General features: G+C 44.0%; 1 protein-coding gene across 3 annotated transcripts in view; it reads right to left on the bottom strand.

The window, feature by feature from the left end:
* Positions 1–19,983, bottom strand: part of TRIQK (triple QxxK/R motif containing) — a 112,545-nt gene that overhangs the window by 78,387 nt on the left and 14,175 nt on the right. For all 3 annotated transcript variants that reach the window (XR_002099543.1, XR_002099544.1, XM_019527923.1), the window contains exon 2: positions 3,905–3,984. Coding sequence is in view for 1 of the 3 variants with exons in the window: in XM_019527923.1 (XP_019383468.1) it covers positions 3,905–3,984 (80 nt within the window). In the remaining 2 variants the exon portion in view is untranslated. The remainder of the gene's footprint in view (positions 1–3,904; positions 3,985–19,983) is intronic.

Here is a 19,983-nt window from a genome sequence, read left to right on the forward strand (position 1 = left end):
ACTTGTACAGCAAGTATCCATCATGCTTTCCTTTGAGAACCTATGCATATCAAATACTTGGAAAGAAAGAGTGGCCCAGAGTTATAACACTGCGAAGCTTACTGGCTCTACTAGATATATCAATTAATCTCCCTCTGCATGAGTATCCCATTATGAAAACAGTAATACCTACTTTGTCCCACCCTTGCTTTGTTTGTTCGTGTAGGCTGCAAATGGTTGGAGACACCATAGAAATGGAGCCTCTAGCCATTGTTGCTGTACTGGTCCCATTACTTGCTTCCCAAGGACCATATACTAAGGACAAAGGAAACCCTCAGCAGCCTACTGGAAGACCCTGCCACCAAGACTGGAGCAGGAGAGGAGGAAGACACAGCTGAAAGGATTTTCATATATTTGGTCCCCTCTGCAGGTAGTATAAAGACATGTATCTTTGTTTATCTATATTTAATTGGAGGGGAGGTTCTTGAAAATAAGGATAATCAATTCATAAAATCTCCAAGCATCATAGTTCTAGAGAACATAGTACCTGAGGACCTGAGCCCATGCATCTCACAATGCAACACTGCTGCAAAGGTAACTTAGGCACAAAATTTAGCTTTTTTGCTGAATGGTCTAATTCAAAAGCTCAACAATAGAAACTTAATTTTGTACCAATTAAAGCTGTCATGGAGAATTAGGCATCCAAATCATCAATATAGCAAAATCATCTGAAAAATCTGGATTTTTTGTAGGTGATATCTTTTATTGGACCAACTGCACGGTTGGGATAAAGGCAGACAAGATTTTAAATGCAAGCCATTCTTCAACAGGTCTAATGCTTTTTTTGAAAGCTTGTCTAACTTTATCCCAACCATGCAGCTGACCTGATAGAAGATATCACCCACAAAAATCCCTGCCGTTCACATAATTCCTAGACCATAATGGCTACACCACCACTCTCAACACTACTGAAAAATCAAGAAATGTAATGGAAATATGAATATGTAGTGGAAAGAAGAAGAAAGATTTCTGTATTCATTCCAGCTGGTAACAACAAATTCTTTGTTACGTGCAATGCCAGGTAAGGATACCTGATATAGTTCTAAACAAGCTAGCCTGGGTACCAGAAGCAGTACATCCACATTAGCACCACATTCCACTTGGGTAAGTTAGCATACATTTTATTGTACAGTTGGTTCCCCTGCCAACAAAGAATTATTTTCTAAAATATAGGGCACTTACAGATGTGCTTCAGGAGGCCGGGTGGTGGGGGAGGTGCTTTAATTAGTGAGCCATGCTAATTAAAAGCACATGAGCCTCACATGTATCAGTGTCCCCACACTGCAAAATGATGGCAGGGGGCTTTGAACTAAAGCTCATAAAACAAGCTTTGGTTTAAAGCACCCAGCCTGCCACCATTTTTCACTGCGGGGACACTGTTACACATGATACTGGAGGCTGCTGGAAGATGCCTAAACAGGTAAAATAACATGCAGGAGCCCGGTACACGAGGACTCTTCTTCCTGAGCAGCCCTTGAAGATCTCTGAACCTACCTTTGTCTGTGGAGGATCTATAAAATGGCAGATCCTTGAATTAGTCATAAAGAACAGGGAAACAAGCTGGGCGCTATGACAGTTAGTCGAGGACAGAATTCTGAGGGAATGACAAAATGCTGAGCTACAATCTCTCTTCACTTAGCTGTATAGAAGGAATTTTTATCTGGAGAAGCTGAAGTCCTTTCTCTCCCATTTGGGTAAAGGGGATTGACTTAATTCTATCAGTCAGTGTATCTAGCTAGAATTTTATATTATCAGTGCACTGTTGTACAACCTAAGTGACAGAAAGAGCCTTTCACTGAAATCTGGAGGTGCCTCATAAAGGAAAAGCAGATTTATTGGAAAAGGTGAGTCCAAACAGTTTCACTGCTTTTGTGAAATGAGGCTAGGAATCCTACCTCATTGACTTCTCAGTACTGGGTAGTACAGAGAATTCCACTATTATCTGGCCAACAGAAATAAAAGCATTCCACCATGGTCAACTAAAGTAATTATGAATGGAGATTGCTGTGTTTAAAAAAATAAATTCAAAATATTTAGGTTGCTAACTAAAGGATTAAAAAAATTAGGATCTGACAAAGTTAACATCTACATAACCTTTACTCTTTCCTGTGAGTATGTACATTATAAAACTGTTTTTAAAGAGATTTCTGGTGCTTAGCAACTGTAGGAAAACTAGGTGACTAAGTATGGATTAATGTATTCCATTTTAAGCACTTTTGCTTGAAAATAATAAAATAGACTTAAGCCAGAGAATTTTCAAAAATTGGTTAAAAGTTAAGCATTTAAATTTAGGCCGCAAAGGATAGTGTGGCAGCACACCCTGCCAGAGTAGGGAGGCCTGGTAGGACTGTCTGTGGCATGGCAGTCTCAACTAAATGCCAGGACCGTTAACTTCCCTGGTGAAAGGTGCGTAGGGTCGCCTTAACCCTGGCCCCCACCATCTGGTGGATAATCGTGATAGTTGTGGGAGTAGCGGGGCCAGGTATGCTCATTTGTGGGAGTAGTGGGGTCAGGTATGCTCTAAGCTCAGCAGAGATGTGAGATCCCCGAGGCCCCAGAGGGGGTAGTTGATTGACATGGTGTGAGACCCCACACAGAATAGGGCTGAACTGGGAGTAGGCCTGAAGGACAGTCCCAGGAGTGCACTGAGTAGGGCCGAACTGGGAGTAAGCCTGAATACTAGCACAAGGACCTGCCCTGTGAGTAGCTAGTTGTAAGTATGATAAGGAGACCCCAGGGTGGGCCATGGTGTACAGCTGCCGGGTGTGGAGCTTGGGGCAAATGTAGCCCGGTGCTGGTCTAAGGCTATGCCAGGTAGAGTAGGGGAAGATTCATAGATTCATAGGTGCTAGGATTGGAAGGGACGTCAATAGATCATCGACTCTGACCCCCTGCCCATGGTAGGAAAAAGTGCTGGGGTCATGTGACCTCAGCCAGGTGCTTGTCCAGTCTCTTCTTGAAGAGCCCCCAAGGTAAGGGAGAGCACCATCTCTCGTGGGAACTCATGGGAACCGAAGCTGCTGCATGGTGGTACCAGGGAGAGGGTAGCTAGGCCTGAAAGCCCATGAGGAGTTGCTCAAGAGTAGCTAAGGCAGTGGAGTGTGGCCTAGGATGGGCAGTATGCAAGAGGCACCCTGTGAGATGGAAAGCAAAGTGAGTGTGAGAGTGAATGGAGCCCAATTATGGACTGAGTCTGCCCTAGCCTGACGCCGGGGGAAGTAATCATGATCTAGATGCCATCTGTGAGGCATGGACCACAGTGTAGGGGAGGTTCAGAGCTGCAGACAGCACCCCCTGGCATCAGGGCAAGAAATGGGCAGCCTCCTACTTAATAGATCAAGTTAACAATCAAGTTGTGGCAGATGAGTCAGGGCAGACTGCCCTAGGCAGATGAGCAGGCCGCTTTGGGATCTGGCCATGGAGTTGCCCCCTGTCACAAATAGGTATCTCTATCTGTATTATATACAGTTTTGTGCATGCTCCATAACATTCTGTATTTCTCCACAAAAAGAGTGGTTACAGAAAAAATGTGAGAAAAAACAGATTGTTATAGTTACTGCTTTTATTAAAAAGTGTTCAGTTAATAAAAGAACAAATGGGCCTGTGCAACATTACTGTTTAAAACTGTCAGAAAAACAAATTCATATACAGATTGACGCAAAAATAAGAAAATAATGAAAGTCTGTACTTTAAAAAATATCATAGAACCATTTCTTTTTAAGACTTTACTGACACTTATAAACATAAAATATATCTTATTTTTAAAGCCATGCCTGCTTTTTTCTATGAAGGACAACTTTGCTGATTGGGCTGGGACTCAAACACAGTGTGAAACCCAAAAGGTAACACTTCCAGCATTACTTACCTATTTGTTTCCGGTATTGCTCAACAGGAATTCGTGCAGCAGAGGCATCTTTTCTACCCATCTTTTTGAGTCCTAAACCACTGTGAATAGGGAAGGAAAAAATGATTATTCTTAAAAATGAATTAGCTAAACAAATCAATATTCTATGCACATCAGAGAGACTCTTTAACAAGCAACAGTTACACAATTTCACACAAATGGTATAAATCTATATAGTAGAATAAGATACTGAAATTAATCATCAACATTATAAATACTATTGGATGAATTCCAAAATAACCCTTTTTTTACTCTTCGGTGTACTAATATCAGAAAATGCATAGTACTCTAAATCACAAACTAAAATAAATGCAGCATAATCATTTATAACTAGCCCACTGAAATCCAGTATGAAATTTCATACAGCTGAATATTCGTTTAATATGCCTCTTTTTCTTTAATAAGCCATTAAGAGAACTGTGCATTTGTGCATGCCTGGTATTATTGCTGGTTAGAAAATTTTATACCATGCCCAAAAATATAAGCTACATGAGCTATCAGGACATTCATGCACATAAGTTAGCAACAGCACTGACAATGTAAAGGTTCACATAATGTACAGGGCTAGATTTTACCGGTGAAGCCATAATTGCAAGATGGCCCTTCCATCCACCAATGCCCCTCTACTAACGCAGAAGAGGGAGTTCACTGCCTCCCCACAAGCTCTCTCTCATTTTCCTGTGTCCCTCAGAGTCCAAATCATTTTTCTAGAGAGCAAGGAGGAGGACGAGGTGGCTTCCCCCCACCTATATCTAGTACCTGGAGATGAATAGTCTTTGGGTGTACCTACATGTGCAATTACCATAATTGAAAAAATCTGGCATAGTTCATGGGGGAGTTTATTGCTCCCAGGCACAGTGCATACACATGCGCCTGGAACCACAGCACACTGAGCTAGGGCAGCACGGCTCTGGCTACTAGGGGGCTAGGGGGCCAGCCTGCCAGCCTGAGGCTGCTCTGCCTCGGCTCAATGTGCTGCAGAGGGACTGGCTAAGGCACATGGTTTCTACAGTGCAGGGATTCGCAAGCAAACAGCCCCTGCACTGTAGTGCCCTTGTGCCCCAACCAGTCCCAGTCAGTATACATATGTACACTGCAGCCCACTATATAACTCTACCATAGGATAGTACTTGTGTCATAGAATCATAGAAATTTAAGGCTGGAAAGGACCTCAGTAGGTCATTTAGTCCAACACCCTGCTCAAAGCAGGGTGTTAGTTCAGACTGTTAGTTCAGACCTAGTTAATGATTACCTGGAGGGCTTAGATGTATCCAAGTCAGTGGGCCCGGATGACCTTCATCCGCGGGTGCTGAGGGAACTGGCTGGTGTCACTGCGGAGCCATTGGCAGGGCTGTTTGAGGACTCCTGGTGCTCGGGCCAAGTCCCTGAGGACTGGAAAAGGGCCAATGTGGTCCCTATTTTCAAGGGGAGGAAGGAAGAGCCTGCCTACAGGCCAGTCAGCCTCACTTCTATCCTGGGGAAAGTCTTTGAAAAAATGATCAAGGGCCACATTTGTGAGAGCCCTGCAGGGGAAGTGATGTTGAGGGGTAACCAACATGGGTTTGTGCCAGGCCGATCCTGCCTGACTAACCTGGTCTCTTTCTATGACCAGGTAACAAAGAGCTTAGATGGGAAGGAGGAACTCGATGTCATCTTCTTGGACTTCCAGAAGGCCTTCGACACAGTGTCCGACCCAATTCTGGTGGGCAAGCTGAGGGACTGCGGCATTGACAAATGCACAGTCACATGGGTGGCAAACTGGCTTCAGGGGCGCACCCAGAGGGTGGTGGTGGGCGGGTCGATGTTGACCTGGGAGGGTGTGGGCAGCGGAGTCCCCCAGGGCTCGGTCCTTGGGCCAGTGCTGTTCAACATCTTCATTAGTGACCTGGACGAGGGTGTGGAGTGCACCCTGTTCAAGTTCACTGATGACACCAAGCTGTGGGGTAAAGTGAATACACCAGCAGGCAGGGACCGCATCCAGGCAGACCTGGATAGGTTAGAGAAGTGGGCGGATCTGAACAGGATGCGGTTCAACAAGGACAAGTGCAGGGTGCTGCACCTGGGGAGAGGGAACCAGCATTATGGTTATAGGTTAGGGGCTGACCCTCTCAGCAGCACAGAGGCAGAGAGGGATCTTGGAGTCAGGATTGACTCCAGGATGGATATGAGTCGCCAATGCGACGAAGCAACAGGCAGAGCCAACCGCACCCTGTCATGCATCAACAGGGTCATCACTAACAGATCCAGAGAGGTCTTGCTCCCCCTCTATGCGGTTCTGGTCAGGCCGCAGCTGGAGTACTGTGTCCAGTTCTGGGCACTGCACTTCAAGAGGGACACGGAGAACCTGGAGAGGGTCCAGAGGAGGCCACTCGTATGGTCGGGGGCCTCCGTGGCCAGCCCTATGAGGAGAGGCTGAGGGACCTGAATCTCTTCAGTCTCCGCAAGAGGAGACTTAGGGGGAATCTTGTGGCTGCCTACAACCTTTTCAGGGGCCACCAGCAGGGACTCGGGGAAAGTCTATTCACCAGGGCCCCCCTTGGAGTCACTAGGAACAATGGCCACAAGCTGAGGGAGGATAGCTTTAGGTTAGATATTAAGAAGAACTACTTCACGGTAAGGATGGCCAGAGCCTGGAATAGACTTCCCAGAGAGGTGGTGCTCTCACTTTCCCTGGAAATCTTCAAGACGAGACTGGATAGGCACCTGGCTGGGGTCTTATGACCCCTGCCACCCCCAGTGCTCCTTCCTGCCCATGGCAGGGGGTCGGATTAGATGCTCTGTGTAGGTCCCTTCCGACTCACTGATTCTATGATTCTATGATTCTAAGTAGGACCATCCCCAACTAGATCTATCCAACCTAAACCTCCCTTGCTGCAACTTGAGAACACTGCCCTTTGTCATCTGCCACCACTGAAACTGTCTACCTCCATCCTCTTTGAAACCCCCCTTCAGGTAGTTAAAAGCAATTATCAAATCCCCCCTCGGTCTTCTCTTCTGCAAACTAAATACACCCAGTTACCTCAGCCTTTCCTCGTAAGTCATGTGTCCCAGTCCCCTACCCATCTTCATTGCCCTGCACTGGACTCTTTCCAACTTTTCCATATCTTTTCGGGGGGGAGGGGGGCAAAAGTGGACACAGTAGTCCAGATGTGACCTCACCAGTGCAGAAGAGAGGAGAATTCCTGGATTCCATGTTAACTTGCCTGGCTCTGAAAAGTTGTGGGCTTTCAGGAACAGGAATTGACTGTATCTTACTGCAGCCATCCCACTGCTGCAGGACCTCAGGGCTGGTAATGAGATGAATGAACATCACACAGGTGGCCTTGCATCCTAGAAGGATTCTTAAAATCCATGTGTATGTTTGGGAATCATCAGGGTTGTGGTTCTGACTTCCTTGTCTTCCAATGTGCAGACAGCTACACAAATCCAGAGAAAACTGCTGAACCATGTGCCACTCACCCCACTACTCTCCTGCTGCTGCCACTGGAGTCTCCAGGCTGCCCCTCCCTCCTCTAGCTGAGGTAGCTCACAGCACGGGGGGCTCAAGGGAACCCAGGGACCCTGTGCAAAGCAATGTGCCATTGCAATGCAGCAGTGATCAACCACAGCTAGGAAGGGACAGAGGGGTCATACAGCACAGAACGTGGGCTGGGGCCCTGAGGCCCCCAGATGCTCAGAAGTTGGGCAACTCTGTTTTAAGGCATGAAGCATGGGGTTCAAAATGAACTATAGTGTTTACAAATCAGTGACTAAGTGTTCACAATAAATTAAATGTAAAAGTATTCAGGAAAAACAGAACTGTACAAGTGAATGGTGCTGAACTCTTAGTTTAGATTAAAATAAATATCAGTGCAGCTTTTTAATCATTTTGCTTGTTTAACTCAGTGAATGACTACATTAGATATCCATGGCTTATACTGAACTGAATTATATTAAGGAAAAAAATAATCTATTTGCTTTGTTTTGTTTTTTTTCCCATCTCACACTACTATGGTTTATAAAATCATAACCCAAGTAGGAGGAAAGGTAACTGATTGCCACTAATGTTCATACCATGGCAATTACATAATGTTACAACTTTCCAAATGGAAAATATACATTTTATGTAGCAAAACTAGTTCTTGGCCTACTTTCTTCTATTGTAAAAAACAAGTTTTAACTTATTTTTTGCTATTTCAATAGTCTAATTGTGTTTTGTAATGAAATATCAGCTGTGAAAAATGCTTGCAGTTTTAGTAGTGCCAATAAAACACAACCAGAGTATGCAGACAAAATTATTTCCCTTTAGTTAAAAGCACATTTGGCCTACTTAATATGAGCTACCAAGACACTCCTGTTCATCTGCATAGCTCAAACTGTCACTGACTCAGGCATCTAGAACCTCTAAAATAATGTGACTTTTCTTTGTTCTTCAAAGCTATGCAGTAATCATCATTCATTTCTACTGCTTTGATGGTTAGATAGCAAACTCCCAAGAAACCCATGGAGACATTAGCACATACAGCCGCAATGTCTAATAAGACAGCTATTTGCATAAAAGATCAGCCACAATTTAAAATGTGTTGTGATAGATGTGGAAAGGGAATAACAGATCTATATTAGCATGTACAAAACCAAGATTGTTTTCACAATTTAATTCCTAAGGGACTGTGGCTCATCACCTTCCCTTGTAAAGAATTCTTCATTCCCTGAGGAAGTAACTTGCTATGAGCCAGAGTTAAACTAAAATATGGATTAATAAGAGATAATATTTATTATTTATGAATCTTGCTGTAGGAATGGTTTCAAATGTTACCATCAGATTTCTACAAAGAAAAAGCTTGAAGCCTTTATGACTCAAAACACTTTAAAAAGAAAATATTCTCATTTCCATTTAAAACTGAAATGGTCATCTTAAAATAATTCACATAGTTTAACCTTATTGAACAAAGTAGGAATCAGTTCCATCTCCCACTTATGTCAGCTGATATAGTATTGAACCCTTTTTCTGTGTTTCTTCATTTAACCTGAATTCTGCATAATATATTGTGTATACTCTGAAAACTTTGCAGGTCCCTGGAATTTGAACATGTAACACTACTATTGTTCTTTTATGCCCTGCTGAAAAAATGACCCTAACATTTAAGAATTATTTTCAGACCATTTGAAATCAATGGTCAACTCTCAAGTTTCTAAAAAAAAAAATGCTTCAAAAGTAAATCATGGGAGAGAATGGTTTTTTTGTTTGTTTGTTAGCTTACATCTGGATTTTCAAAGGAAAAAGCTTTTTAATTGTTTTTTTCAATTTCTTTTAGTTTTTTTCTGATCTTTCTCTTACCACAGTCATGTTGTATGAGGGCTTGCACCATAAAAAGATACATTCTCTCTTTTTTGCTTCTGTTTTATCCATCAGTAATAACAACACATAGAATAAGTTGTCATATCACTACTGTCAATAAGATATTTTTTACTTTGAAATAGAAAACACTGAATTCAAGATCTGACCATGAGATGATTTAACTCATGACTTGCTACTCTTGAAACTTACATTATTTTTATCATTCATGGGAATTTTAAAATATTATTTTGGCCATCTAGAAGATCACACAGTTCCTTCCATGAATGCAACAAAAACATACTGCAAATGACTAAAAAAAAATTAATAAAAAAGAAGCATACAGACTATAAAGCATACAGAACTGTGCTTTGTACATTTATGGTGCTATGTAAATGATTAATAACAATAATAAAGTCACTATATTGCAAGATACAAGCATGCAAAATTTCATGAAAATGAGATTTGAAATTGTATGTTTTGATTCAATTATAAAAGTTGCTTAAATATTAAAACAGTATTTTTGAACTATAAAGATAACTAAATATTTAAATTCAGTCAATTCTTTCATAGAAAAGAAATTAATGATTTGTGACCAAAATAATTCCTGCAGCTAGTCAATATAACAAAGTAAATGTTAAGACACTTTTATCTACCTTGTAACTTCAAAATTTACACATGCATCTACATGTATACACCTATACTGGGAAACCAAATTCTTGTACCATTAGCTGTATGAAGTGATAAGTAAGAATTCAATGACAACAGCAGGGCTAATACTCACATCCAGCTCTTTTCAAATAATAAGTCCTTATCACTTGAGGGCAGTGATTCTCAACCAGGGGGTCATGAGATACTTTTAGGAGTGCCACAGGATACTGCACAATATTAGCACTGCTAGGTGTGTGCAAGCACCTACATGTGATTCACAAGATAAACCCAGAGATACCAAATGGGAATTCTGACCTGCTGTGATCTTTGTGAGTTCTAAGCAACAGAAGTATTTCTCTATTATTTTTCTGTAGTCAAAACATGAGCGAAAGTTCTGAGCTCGCATTTTACAAGAGGTGCCTTAAGTCTAATGAGAGGTACGGTAAGTCTCCCTCAGGACTGAGAACCACTGCTTTAGGCGAAGCAGATATTCTATTAATTGTCAGAAGTATCGTGCCAATGACACACACTACAGAACCTCTGATTGTATCTATTAGATATGACACCCGTTACATAGTATTCCATTCAATATATTCTCTCAAGTGACTTCAAAATTCAGCACGCTTCAAATATCATGAAACAATCTCAGTAACCAAGAGTTCGACTCTTCGATAAGTACCATTTATTCATTTTCATAAGGTGCAAAATCTGTTTGGGCAATGATTACTTCATAGAGAAAAATGCAAAGAATTTTAACAGGATTTAAGTAAAAATGTTCAAAACGATGTAAATTTGCTGGGAAAAAAAAGACAACAATGACACATACAAAACCAAACAGGTCTTTCCCATTCCCTACAGCATCAAGTGTAGTTTGTCATAAACCTGAGTGGAAGAAGAAGCAAGTTCAAAATATAATTGTACGAATTTGTATAAACTTTTCTTCAACAATCGATATTTGTGTTTGAAGAAAAGATTTCTAAAATGAAGTTATGAAAAGAAATTAAATATTGTGACCCTTAATTACTGTAGTGCTCATCTTCCAGCCCTGTGGGCCAGTTGAGTAGCACAGGGCTTATCTGTAGACCAGATCTAACATGGGGTCAGTGCTCAGAGTGCAATCTAGCTCTCCAACCTGGCCCCATGCACCAAATTTGGCCTCTGAGCAACCCTACACATCAGCCCAGCCCCACATGCCAGTTCTGGTCTCCCACATGCCAGCCAAACTCTGCATGCTAGATCTGGCCACAGATCGATAATAGGCACCAGAACAAACGCCGTGTCATCCAACCCATAAAGTTCCCAACAGGTCCAGAAATTTCGTGGGAGGGCAACAGTGGCAGCGTTAATTGCCACAGCTCTGGAAGTTGCAGCAATTAATGCTGACACCAGTCCCCGGCCACCAAACTGTCGAATCCCTGGGGAGCCCTAGGGGCCAGATGACAACCCTGTGGGCTAGAGGTTGGGCACCACTGCTTAACTGAAAATTGTTTTCCAATTTGGGGTCTTTATGCAACACAGAAAAATTGATATTCATTATTATTATGATTTATTATCTATTTTAACAGCACCTACAAGCCCCAACCCAGATCAAGGATTTGTGAAATTTACATATTTTTTGATACAAAGACAGGATGAATCAGATTTAGATAAAAGCATCAAAAAGCCCTGCTGAAGCGCCCAATCTATATAAATGCTGTGGAACCAGGTTGAACTAACATGCTGCTTCTTCCAGTAAAGCGTGTTTTGTTTCGTTTTAATGTCTGTAAGCAGCCTACATGTCCAAACGGTATAATATAGGTGAGTTAGGCTATGTGAAAAGTTCCTCTCACATATCAATTCATGTAATAAATCTAATATCTAAAACATATGCTGCTTACATGGTATTTGCATATGAACAGTAATATTTTATTCCAGGTATAAAGGGGAAAAGTCTGCGTAGATTTATGTATTATAATTCCACAGAAGCCACACAACATAAGGAACCTACAAACATACTTCTTTTTCCTTTTTATTCTTTACACCTCTCTTTTTTTATACATATGGCTTAGAATTTTACCTTATTTGAATAAGGTTTTACTGCTCAGCATCATCAGGGCTTAGACAGATATTACTTTTGTTTTGCTTTATCCACTGTTTTAATGTGACCTAAAGCCTATGAACACACAGTCAGGCTTTTTGTCCTACTAAAATTATGGCCAATCTGGCCCAAAAATGGTGGACAAAATCTAGACAAAAAAGTTGCTGTTTAAAACAGCAAGGCATTTAACGTATGAATAGGTATTCCTGACCACCAATAGCCCATGGTCCCCTGCTCCCCCTCCCCCTCCCTTCCAAGGTGGAAGGAGAGTGGAAGGAGATTGGCCTGCCTAGCAGAAAGCAGTCTGGGCTCCCAGTGTACAGCACCTTGTCCAGTCACACCAGTTAACTAATTGGCAGAAGCAAAGAAAGGGTGGCTCTGTCCCAGACCCTGTGGCCAGACCCTTTCCAGTCTTGCCAATCAGATGAATCGGGATCAGCTATGAGAGCTGCTCATCACCCTACAGGAGCCCTAATTTGCTTGTAGGGGGGCAGGAAAGGGAGCAGAGACCTGGATAGGGGGAATGGGGAGACAGGGTAACCGCAGCCCCCTATGGCTTTCTTGGCAAATTTGCTGCACTCCAGCCAGGGACCTCCGTGCATGTGCCTACCCATAGTGCTCTATTTTTTGTAATGATACAAACTTTGTATGATACAAAGTTAACAAAAATGGACAGCTTGAAACCCTCTGGCTCAAGTTTGTGGGGGGGGAGGGAGGCGCAGCGAGAGAGACCTAAATGTAGGTATATACTACAGATCACCACATCGGGGGAGGAACTTGATCTTGAGTTCACCTGAGAATTGACTGAAGTTGCATGTGCACATGACATGGTTGTCATGGATGATTTTAATTATCTAGACATCTCTTAGGAGGAACACTGGGCCAAGTTGGAAAGGTCATGATCCTTCCTGACCTGTGCTGAGGAGCTCTTCCTGACTCAGGAGATGCATGGGCCAAACAGAGGTGACGCTCTGCTAGACTTGGTCCTGGCCAAAGGAGACAACCTGGTGACCGACTTAAATACAGAGGGAAGTCTGGGTGACAGCGACCATCAAACCATCATCTTCACTGTCCAACATAAGGAAGACGAATCAGATAGCCAAATTGAAGTCTTGGTCTTCAAAAATGCAAATTTCAACAAGCTTAGGTCACTAGTAGGGCAACTGTTGTGGGATCAGGAACCGAAGGCAAAAGGTATGCACAAAGAGTGGTTGTTCCCTAAGGATATGATCCTTGAAGCACAAAGGAAGTCCATTCCCATGCAGAGAAAAGGTAACAGAAGGGCTGGGAAGCCCTCTTAGCTAAACAGGGAAATCATGGTCCTCTTAAGAAAGGAGAAGGAGGCTTATAAACAATGGAAGCTTGGGACGGGCCCCAAGGAGGACTATTCCACGACGGCGTGCATTTGCAGGGAACAGATAAGACAGGCTAAAGCAGTAACCAAACTTAGATTAGCAATGGGAATCGAGGACAACAAAAAGTCCTTCTTTTGGTACATAGGGAACAGGAGGAACACATATGGGAGGGTGGAGCCAACTGTTCACCAGGGCACCCGAGAGGAAAACCAGGAATAATAGCCACAAACTCCTGGAAGATCGATTCAGGCTCAACATTAGTAAAAACTTCTTCACAGTCATGGTGTCCAGACTGTGAAATAAGCTTCCTCCAGAGGTGGTACAATCACCTACCCTGGAAATCTTCAAGACTAGATATTCACCTTGCTGGGGTCATCTGACCCCCAGTTCTATTTCCTGCTTGGTGCAGGGGGCTGGACCCAATGATTTTCCAAGGTCCCTTCCGGCCTTACAATCTATGAATGTCTGCTTAAACCCTTAGACATGTGCCACAGATTTCCTACTAAGTCCTAGATCGAGAAAAACATGTACTTAATTTAAGTACCAGTCACTGCCCTTGCACTTAAAATTAAACACACAGGGTACATACAGATGTTGAGGGAGGTTAGAGGGAGGTTAGTTCATGTTAAAAATGGCCAACCAATTTAACTTAGTTTACCCATGTGCAGACCTGAGATCGACCTAATGAGGTCTGTCTAAGTGAGAAATATACAGAAGTTCCAGGAAGATCAGATTAGTCAAAAAACAGCCAACCAAATCTAAATTAACTGTACCTTGAAAGTGCACTGACTTAGATGATTACAGCAGGACCAAACTAACTGAACTTCCGTACATATTCCCAGCATAGCCGCAGAACTAGGAAAGCCAGCCACTGACCCCAGCCCTGGGGCTGCACCCCTCCTACACCCCCCCACCCAACCAGCACCAGACTATTTTTAGCCCTCCCGCCTCCTTCCCAACTCCCACATGGAGAACCTCTCCACACAGCCCAGCCAGTCTCCCCAGAGCCCACCAGACCTCTTGATCCTGCAACTTGCTCCTGGTGCCAATTTTGCCAGTGTTTACTAGTGCCAAGAGCCAATGAAATAAGGGGTGGCGGGCGAAGGGGTGTGTGGGATCAGGGCAATATATTCATCTCAGGGCAGGGGGTCCAAGAAATTGAAGAACTTCGATCCTGTCAACCCCCCTGTCTGCTGCAAAATCCCATTAGCACCCCCAATCCTGCCAAACCTTCCTGGACACATCCCTTGTGGACCCTGTCACAGAGAGGAACAGAAGGAAGGACCCCAAAAAGCCAGGGAGAACCCCGGGGTCAGGAACTCTTGGAGGGAAGTGAAAGTAAAAGAAAAGAAAAAGGGAAATATTTACCTACAGCAGGACCTGTGGCAAAGCCAGAGACTGAGGAGGGACCCGCACAGCTCATCAGCCGCGCCTTTATACAGCTGCAGTTGGCCGATGACATCAGCTGCAACCGCCAGCCGGCAGAAATAAAACAGGCCACCGGCAAGGCAGAAGGGGGCAGATTGACACCAGCAGAAGCGCCGGCAGAAGAAGTCTTCTCGAAGCCCCTGCAGGGACAAAAAGAACTCGAAGATCCTTCTCCCAGCGGGGCAGGATGTGGCAGAGCATGCTGCAGGACAGACGCAGCTGGCTGCGGCGAGAGAAGCCAGGAGCCAGAGGCGGCACTCCAAGACCGGGAACCTGGATGAAAGGGCAGAGGGGAGCAGGAGGATCCCAACGCCAGTGGCCACAGCAAGGGAGCTGGAGAGGCCAGTGCATTTCAAGACACCAAAACAGGTGGGACCATTGAGGGCACCGGGAGAGCCGAAGAGGCATACCAGGTGGGAGAGGGGAGGCAAGAGCAGCATGAGGAGCTGCGAAACATGGCCCTCAATGGCACAGATACAACCCAGCGCCTGACATGGGGGCAGTCATCCGCCAGTGGACCACAGCAGGTCCAACAAAACCAAAGGCTGGGTGACAAGTGAGAAGAAGGGGGAAGTAGGCCGCAGGCCACCACAGCCACATGTAGGGCCAAACATAGACCCCTAGTATCTGGGGCAGGTATTGGTGACTAGGCCGGGGGGGAAGCCAGGGAAAAGAGGCAACTGGGCCCCTCAGAGTGTACCAGCAATTTTTCATTTGTATTTTATGTTTCCCACAGTTGGAGGGGTTGAAGAGATAAGGCTCGTGGAGCCTGATTGTTGTTGGAGCCTCAAAGTGGTTGGCAGCCTCAGGTAAAAGAAGACGGCTTCGGGGCACGGGTAGGCTATTACGGGCTGTTTTCACGTAGGCCAAGAGGACCAACTTGGTGAACATACTCAGAGGCTTAACAGTCAGGGATCTGGCCAGAAGGACATCTGTGACTCGTCAAGGCTGGGTGTAAGGGCTAGGTAGAGAGGAGGTAGAGCCTCGCAGAAGACAGCCAGACAGACGTCCCACCGTCAAGAGACTCCCAGTGGTCAGACCCTCCACTGAAGTAAGATTCAAAGTCATGGCAGGCGAGACTGGGGAAGACTACACCGGAAGTAAACCCCTACTTGACAGAACACCTTGGACTGACAGGTGAACACCACCGAACATCCAGGCCAGAGCGGCACGTGACCGGATGTTCGAGGCCAGATGGGCACAAACCCCAATAACCCCCCAATCCCCTCAAGATCCTCCACAAACCCATCCCATCCATTTCTCCCCTACCCCAACTTACCATAGATCAGTGATCATTTTTAACCCAATCCAACCTTCCAAACTTCAAGTTGTAATATCTGTACAAAGTCATATTTAAGTACTTCACTGGATCAAGGGCTAAGTTTGGTCTGAGAGAGAAAATAACAAAAGTGTTCTCTTTCTTACTGGGCTCTCAGCTGTCTCTTCCCATATATAATGCCCGTATATTTAGATTACAGGATTTTTGTTCAGTGAAATAATTTACTGTAAATACTACATGCCTGCATTGAAAAAAATGAGATATCTCTATTCTCCATTGCTAGAAAAAGTGACAAAATACTGCCAAAAGTTTTAGTGCCTCCCATTAATGACCAGACAGCTTGGTCAATATAAAAAGTACAAACAAAACTTTATCAACACCTGGGTTAGAGAGGCAATTAACTATTTGCATAATGATGAAAAGCATCACTCAGAGCTGAAATAAGAAACGAATGCCTACAAATGGAGGGAAGCAGCCATCATGTAAGTAAGCAGCTATTTTCAAGATCTTTATTTTAAATTTTCCTTAACTTCTATAATTCTCCGTTAAAATCTATGAAATATGGTTTTCTTCCTTATACAACACAAAAACCATGTGGTTGATCTTTATGTCCCCTACAGGAAAATTATGATAAATGATGCTATATGTAGTATTTAACTCTAGTAATTTTTAGAAGGCAACATATTTCCTGTACTTTATTTGATACACATGAGGAGAATTAACAGCAAATATAAAAGGTGTACCATGCCAATTTGAGACTAGATGAGAGAAAAACCACTGTTGTTCTTGCACAACGTGAAAATAAAGCATGCACTTTTCACCATGCAAGTTAAAAGCTTGCAGGAGGAATGACTAGAATCAATTATTGTTCTGTCTCACTGACTGAAGAGATCAACAACAGTCTATAGTATAGCTGAATATAGGCACTTTCATTCCCTCTCTGATCCTTAACATGCTCAGCTTCAGCATTCATTTTCTTTGATGAATTAGAAAATAATTTAGATGTGAATAACGGTGCTATAAGTCATAGACCTCAAATTTCAAAATCAGGCAATCTATCTAAGTACTTTATCATGTTACAGTTCATGAATTAAATAGAACACCACACGTTTCAATGCTATCTCATTTTATAGCATCAACAACTTTACTGTGTTCCTAAGAAGAAGCACGAGTTTCATTTCTGCCGTTAACCCTTCTCTTTTCATAGCTTACAAAGGTGACACATACCGATTTTCTCCTACTTTCCCCACTAATGTGACTATTACAGGCCAAAACTAGAGTTGTGTGTATGCCTTAACTATATTTTTATCATGTTCAGATTTAAGTTATATAAGATCACATTTCCACCCAGTATTCAGAATGAATGAGGTTTTTTTCCCTGTCTCTGAAGCAACCAACTCCATAAGTAATAAACAAACTGATTTATGAATGAAAAATTGGGAGTTTTGTACAGCTTTATTTTACCCTATAATGAATTAGGCATTGAGAAAAGTGAATCAACTTAAAAAATATTAGTCAAAGGATAAAAGTAGCTCTCAATGAATACACAGTTTTAAATTGGTAATTTTTGTTAGTCCTTCCTAATAGATGAAAAACTACAACAGGTATGCATACCTCAATCTTGAGAAATAAAGTTGCAAATTTCCTGGATTAAGTTGCTAGATGAAATAACGGGGGCTAGGGCCAGAAATTACACATAAACCAATATAAGTGATTGGAAATCAGTTCAAATCTAAAACACAACAGAAGTTCAGGGCACATAAACCACTTTCCAAATGGCCAGAACTAGTTTAATATAAACCTGGATGGATATAGTATCAGATTTACCTAATTTAGGTTAAATCAGTTTATTGAACTTCTGTTCCAGATCTCCTCCACATTCAAGTTAACTCACAGTCCCCCAGCATTCCAAAGTGCTTTGCACCTCCCCCACAAGCCCTCACCCTCACAGGGTGGGGAGGCTAGACTTGGCCCAAGCTGTCTGTTCCAGCCAAACAGGGAGGCATAGTCTAGTACCCCCCCAGCTTCTGGCCTGGGCCATTGCAGGCATGTGGCTGCATTTCCAGAATCAAAAGTGAATGTCTGTTCACCTGCTCATCATTCAATCTATGCAGTTTAGACTAACCTGTAAAGATTGAATCAATTTAGCCTTGGGCTTTTTGACTGGCTGTACTTTTAAGGTTCAGCCCTGTAACAATTTTAAGAAGCTGAATGCTTATGTTTTTTAAGTAGTCCCATGGATCACAGGCTTTACTTCACTAAAGTAAAGCCTAATCTGTGGGTTCAAAGAACACACCCCTGACTAGTTAAGTTACCTTCAATAACTCTGATTCTCCAGATAAAAAATTTCAGAAACACCTTGAAACAGTCGACTAACCGGAGGGTGGGACGTCTTGTAGATTACATATATATTGACTTGAGTCTTACTCTTGTCAAAAACTGTCTAGAAAACCTATGAAATGAAATGGCTTTCAAAAAGAAAAGCAGAGAAGCACATGAAAGCCTCCTGGGTAGCACAGGAGCAAAAAAGTGGGAATGCTCTAATCAAGTGCCACAGTTCCAGAATAATTGAACTGAAACAGAATTACACTGAACCCTTTGCATTAGGTAACGGTCCACTAAAACACAAGCTCTGCTAACCAGCAAAAAAATAATCCCAATATGCTTCTTTTATAATAATCAAAGTTCCTTGGACTCAGTTTAGTGCTGCAGTTTTACCATTTTGTGCTGTATAACAGGGCTGTGCAACTGGCAGCACATGAGGGGCTACCATGCAGCCCAGGCTCCCATCCAGTCACTACCTCCTTTCTCCAGCTTCTGGTTCTTGCCCCCACTCCTGGGAATAGCAGAAGGGCACTGTGCACATGGGAGAAGCAGGCTGCCCACAGGACCATAGAGGGGTCAGGTTGCCTGTGCTGTATCCATGGCCAAAAAAGAGGCGAACCTACACACTGGCTGGAAATGGGAAACTTATACTGCACAAGCAGATCATGGGAGGACAGTCAGGCTGTTTGCACTGCTCACACAGCTAAAGGATGCAAGGGGAGGGCCAAGCAGTGGGGAGGACCTCACGGTCTGCGACCCATGTGGTGTGCAGCCCCCTGCCATCCAGAAGTTGGATAGACCTGCTTTACAATCTAAACTGCATTTGCTCAAACAGCAGAAAGGTGGTTTTTTGGGGGCCTTTTGCTTATATCCTGTTCCAATTCTGCGTGTACTTACCACCAGCCTATTGGTCTAGATCAGGGGTTGGCAACCCCCAGCACACATGCCAAGCATAGCACGTGAGGCCATTTTCCTGGGCACCATAGATCTAGCAGCAGCAGCCAGCTTCCCTGCATGGCCCTACTGTGCACTGCCGCTCCAGATCACACACACTGTGGTCCGGAGGGCCCTTGAGAGGGCAGCAGGGCCAGGAGTGCAGCACGTGCAACCTGGAGCAGCAGCGCACAGAGGGGCCATGCAGGAAAGCTACCTGCTGCCGCAAGCTCTGCGCTGCCCAGGTCACACTTCCCCTGTGCACATTGGAGCAGCGTGGGCAGAACGCAGGGTTATACCCCTCGCTGCTGCCCCTGCCTGCAGCAGAAGTGTGGCCAAGGCAGCAGGGAGCTTGGAGCAGGCAGCTTTCTGTGCCCCCCGCTATGCCCTGCCACACTGGGTTCCAACTCTGCTCTACAGAAGCAGTAGCGAGGGCAGCACAGCAGGGAGCATTGCTGGTATCTGCTGCCTCCCCAGAGCCCAGAGGCAGCTGGGGCCAGGGCCAAGGCCAGGGAAGAGGCCGGGGCCAGGGCAGAGAGGCAGCACACATTTGCAACTGGCCCAGGTTCTGGGTAGCTGCTGATACCCACTGAGCCCGAGTTGGGGGGCAAGGGTTTTGGGTGGGGGGGCATGAGCATAGCTGGGGAACAGGGGCTTTGGGTGGGGGGCAAGGGGCAG

Source organism: Gavialis gangeticus, unplaced genomic scaffold (assembly GCF_001723915.1).
Source record: "Gavialis gangeticus isolate Ggan-Ray unplaced genomic scaffold, GavGan_comp1, whole genome shotgun sequence".
In the NCBI taxonomy this organism is placed as follows: Eukaryota; Metazoa; Chordata; order Crocodylia; family Gavialidae; genus Gavialis; species Gavialis gangeticus.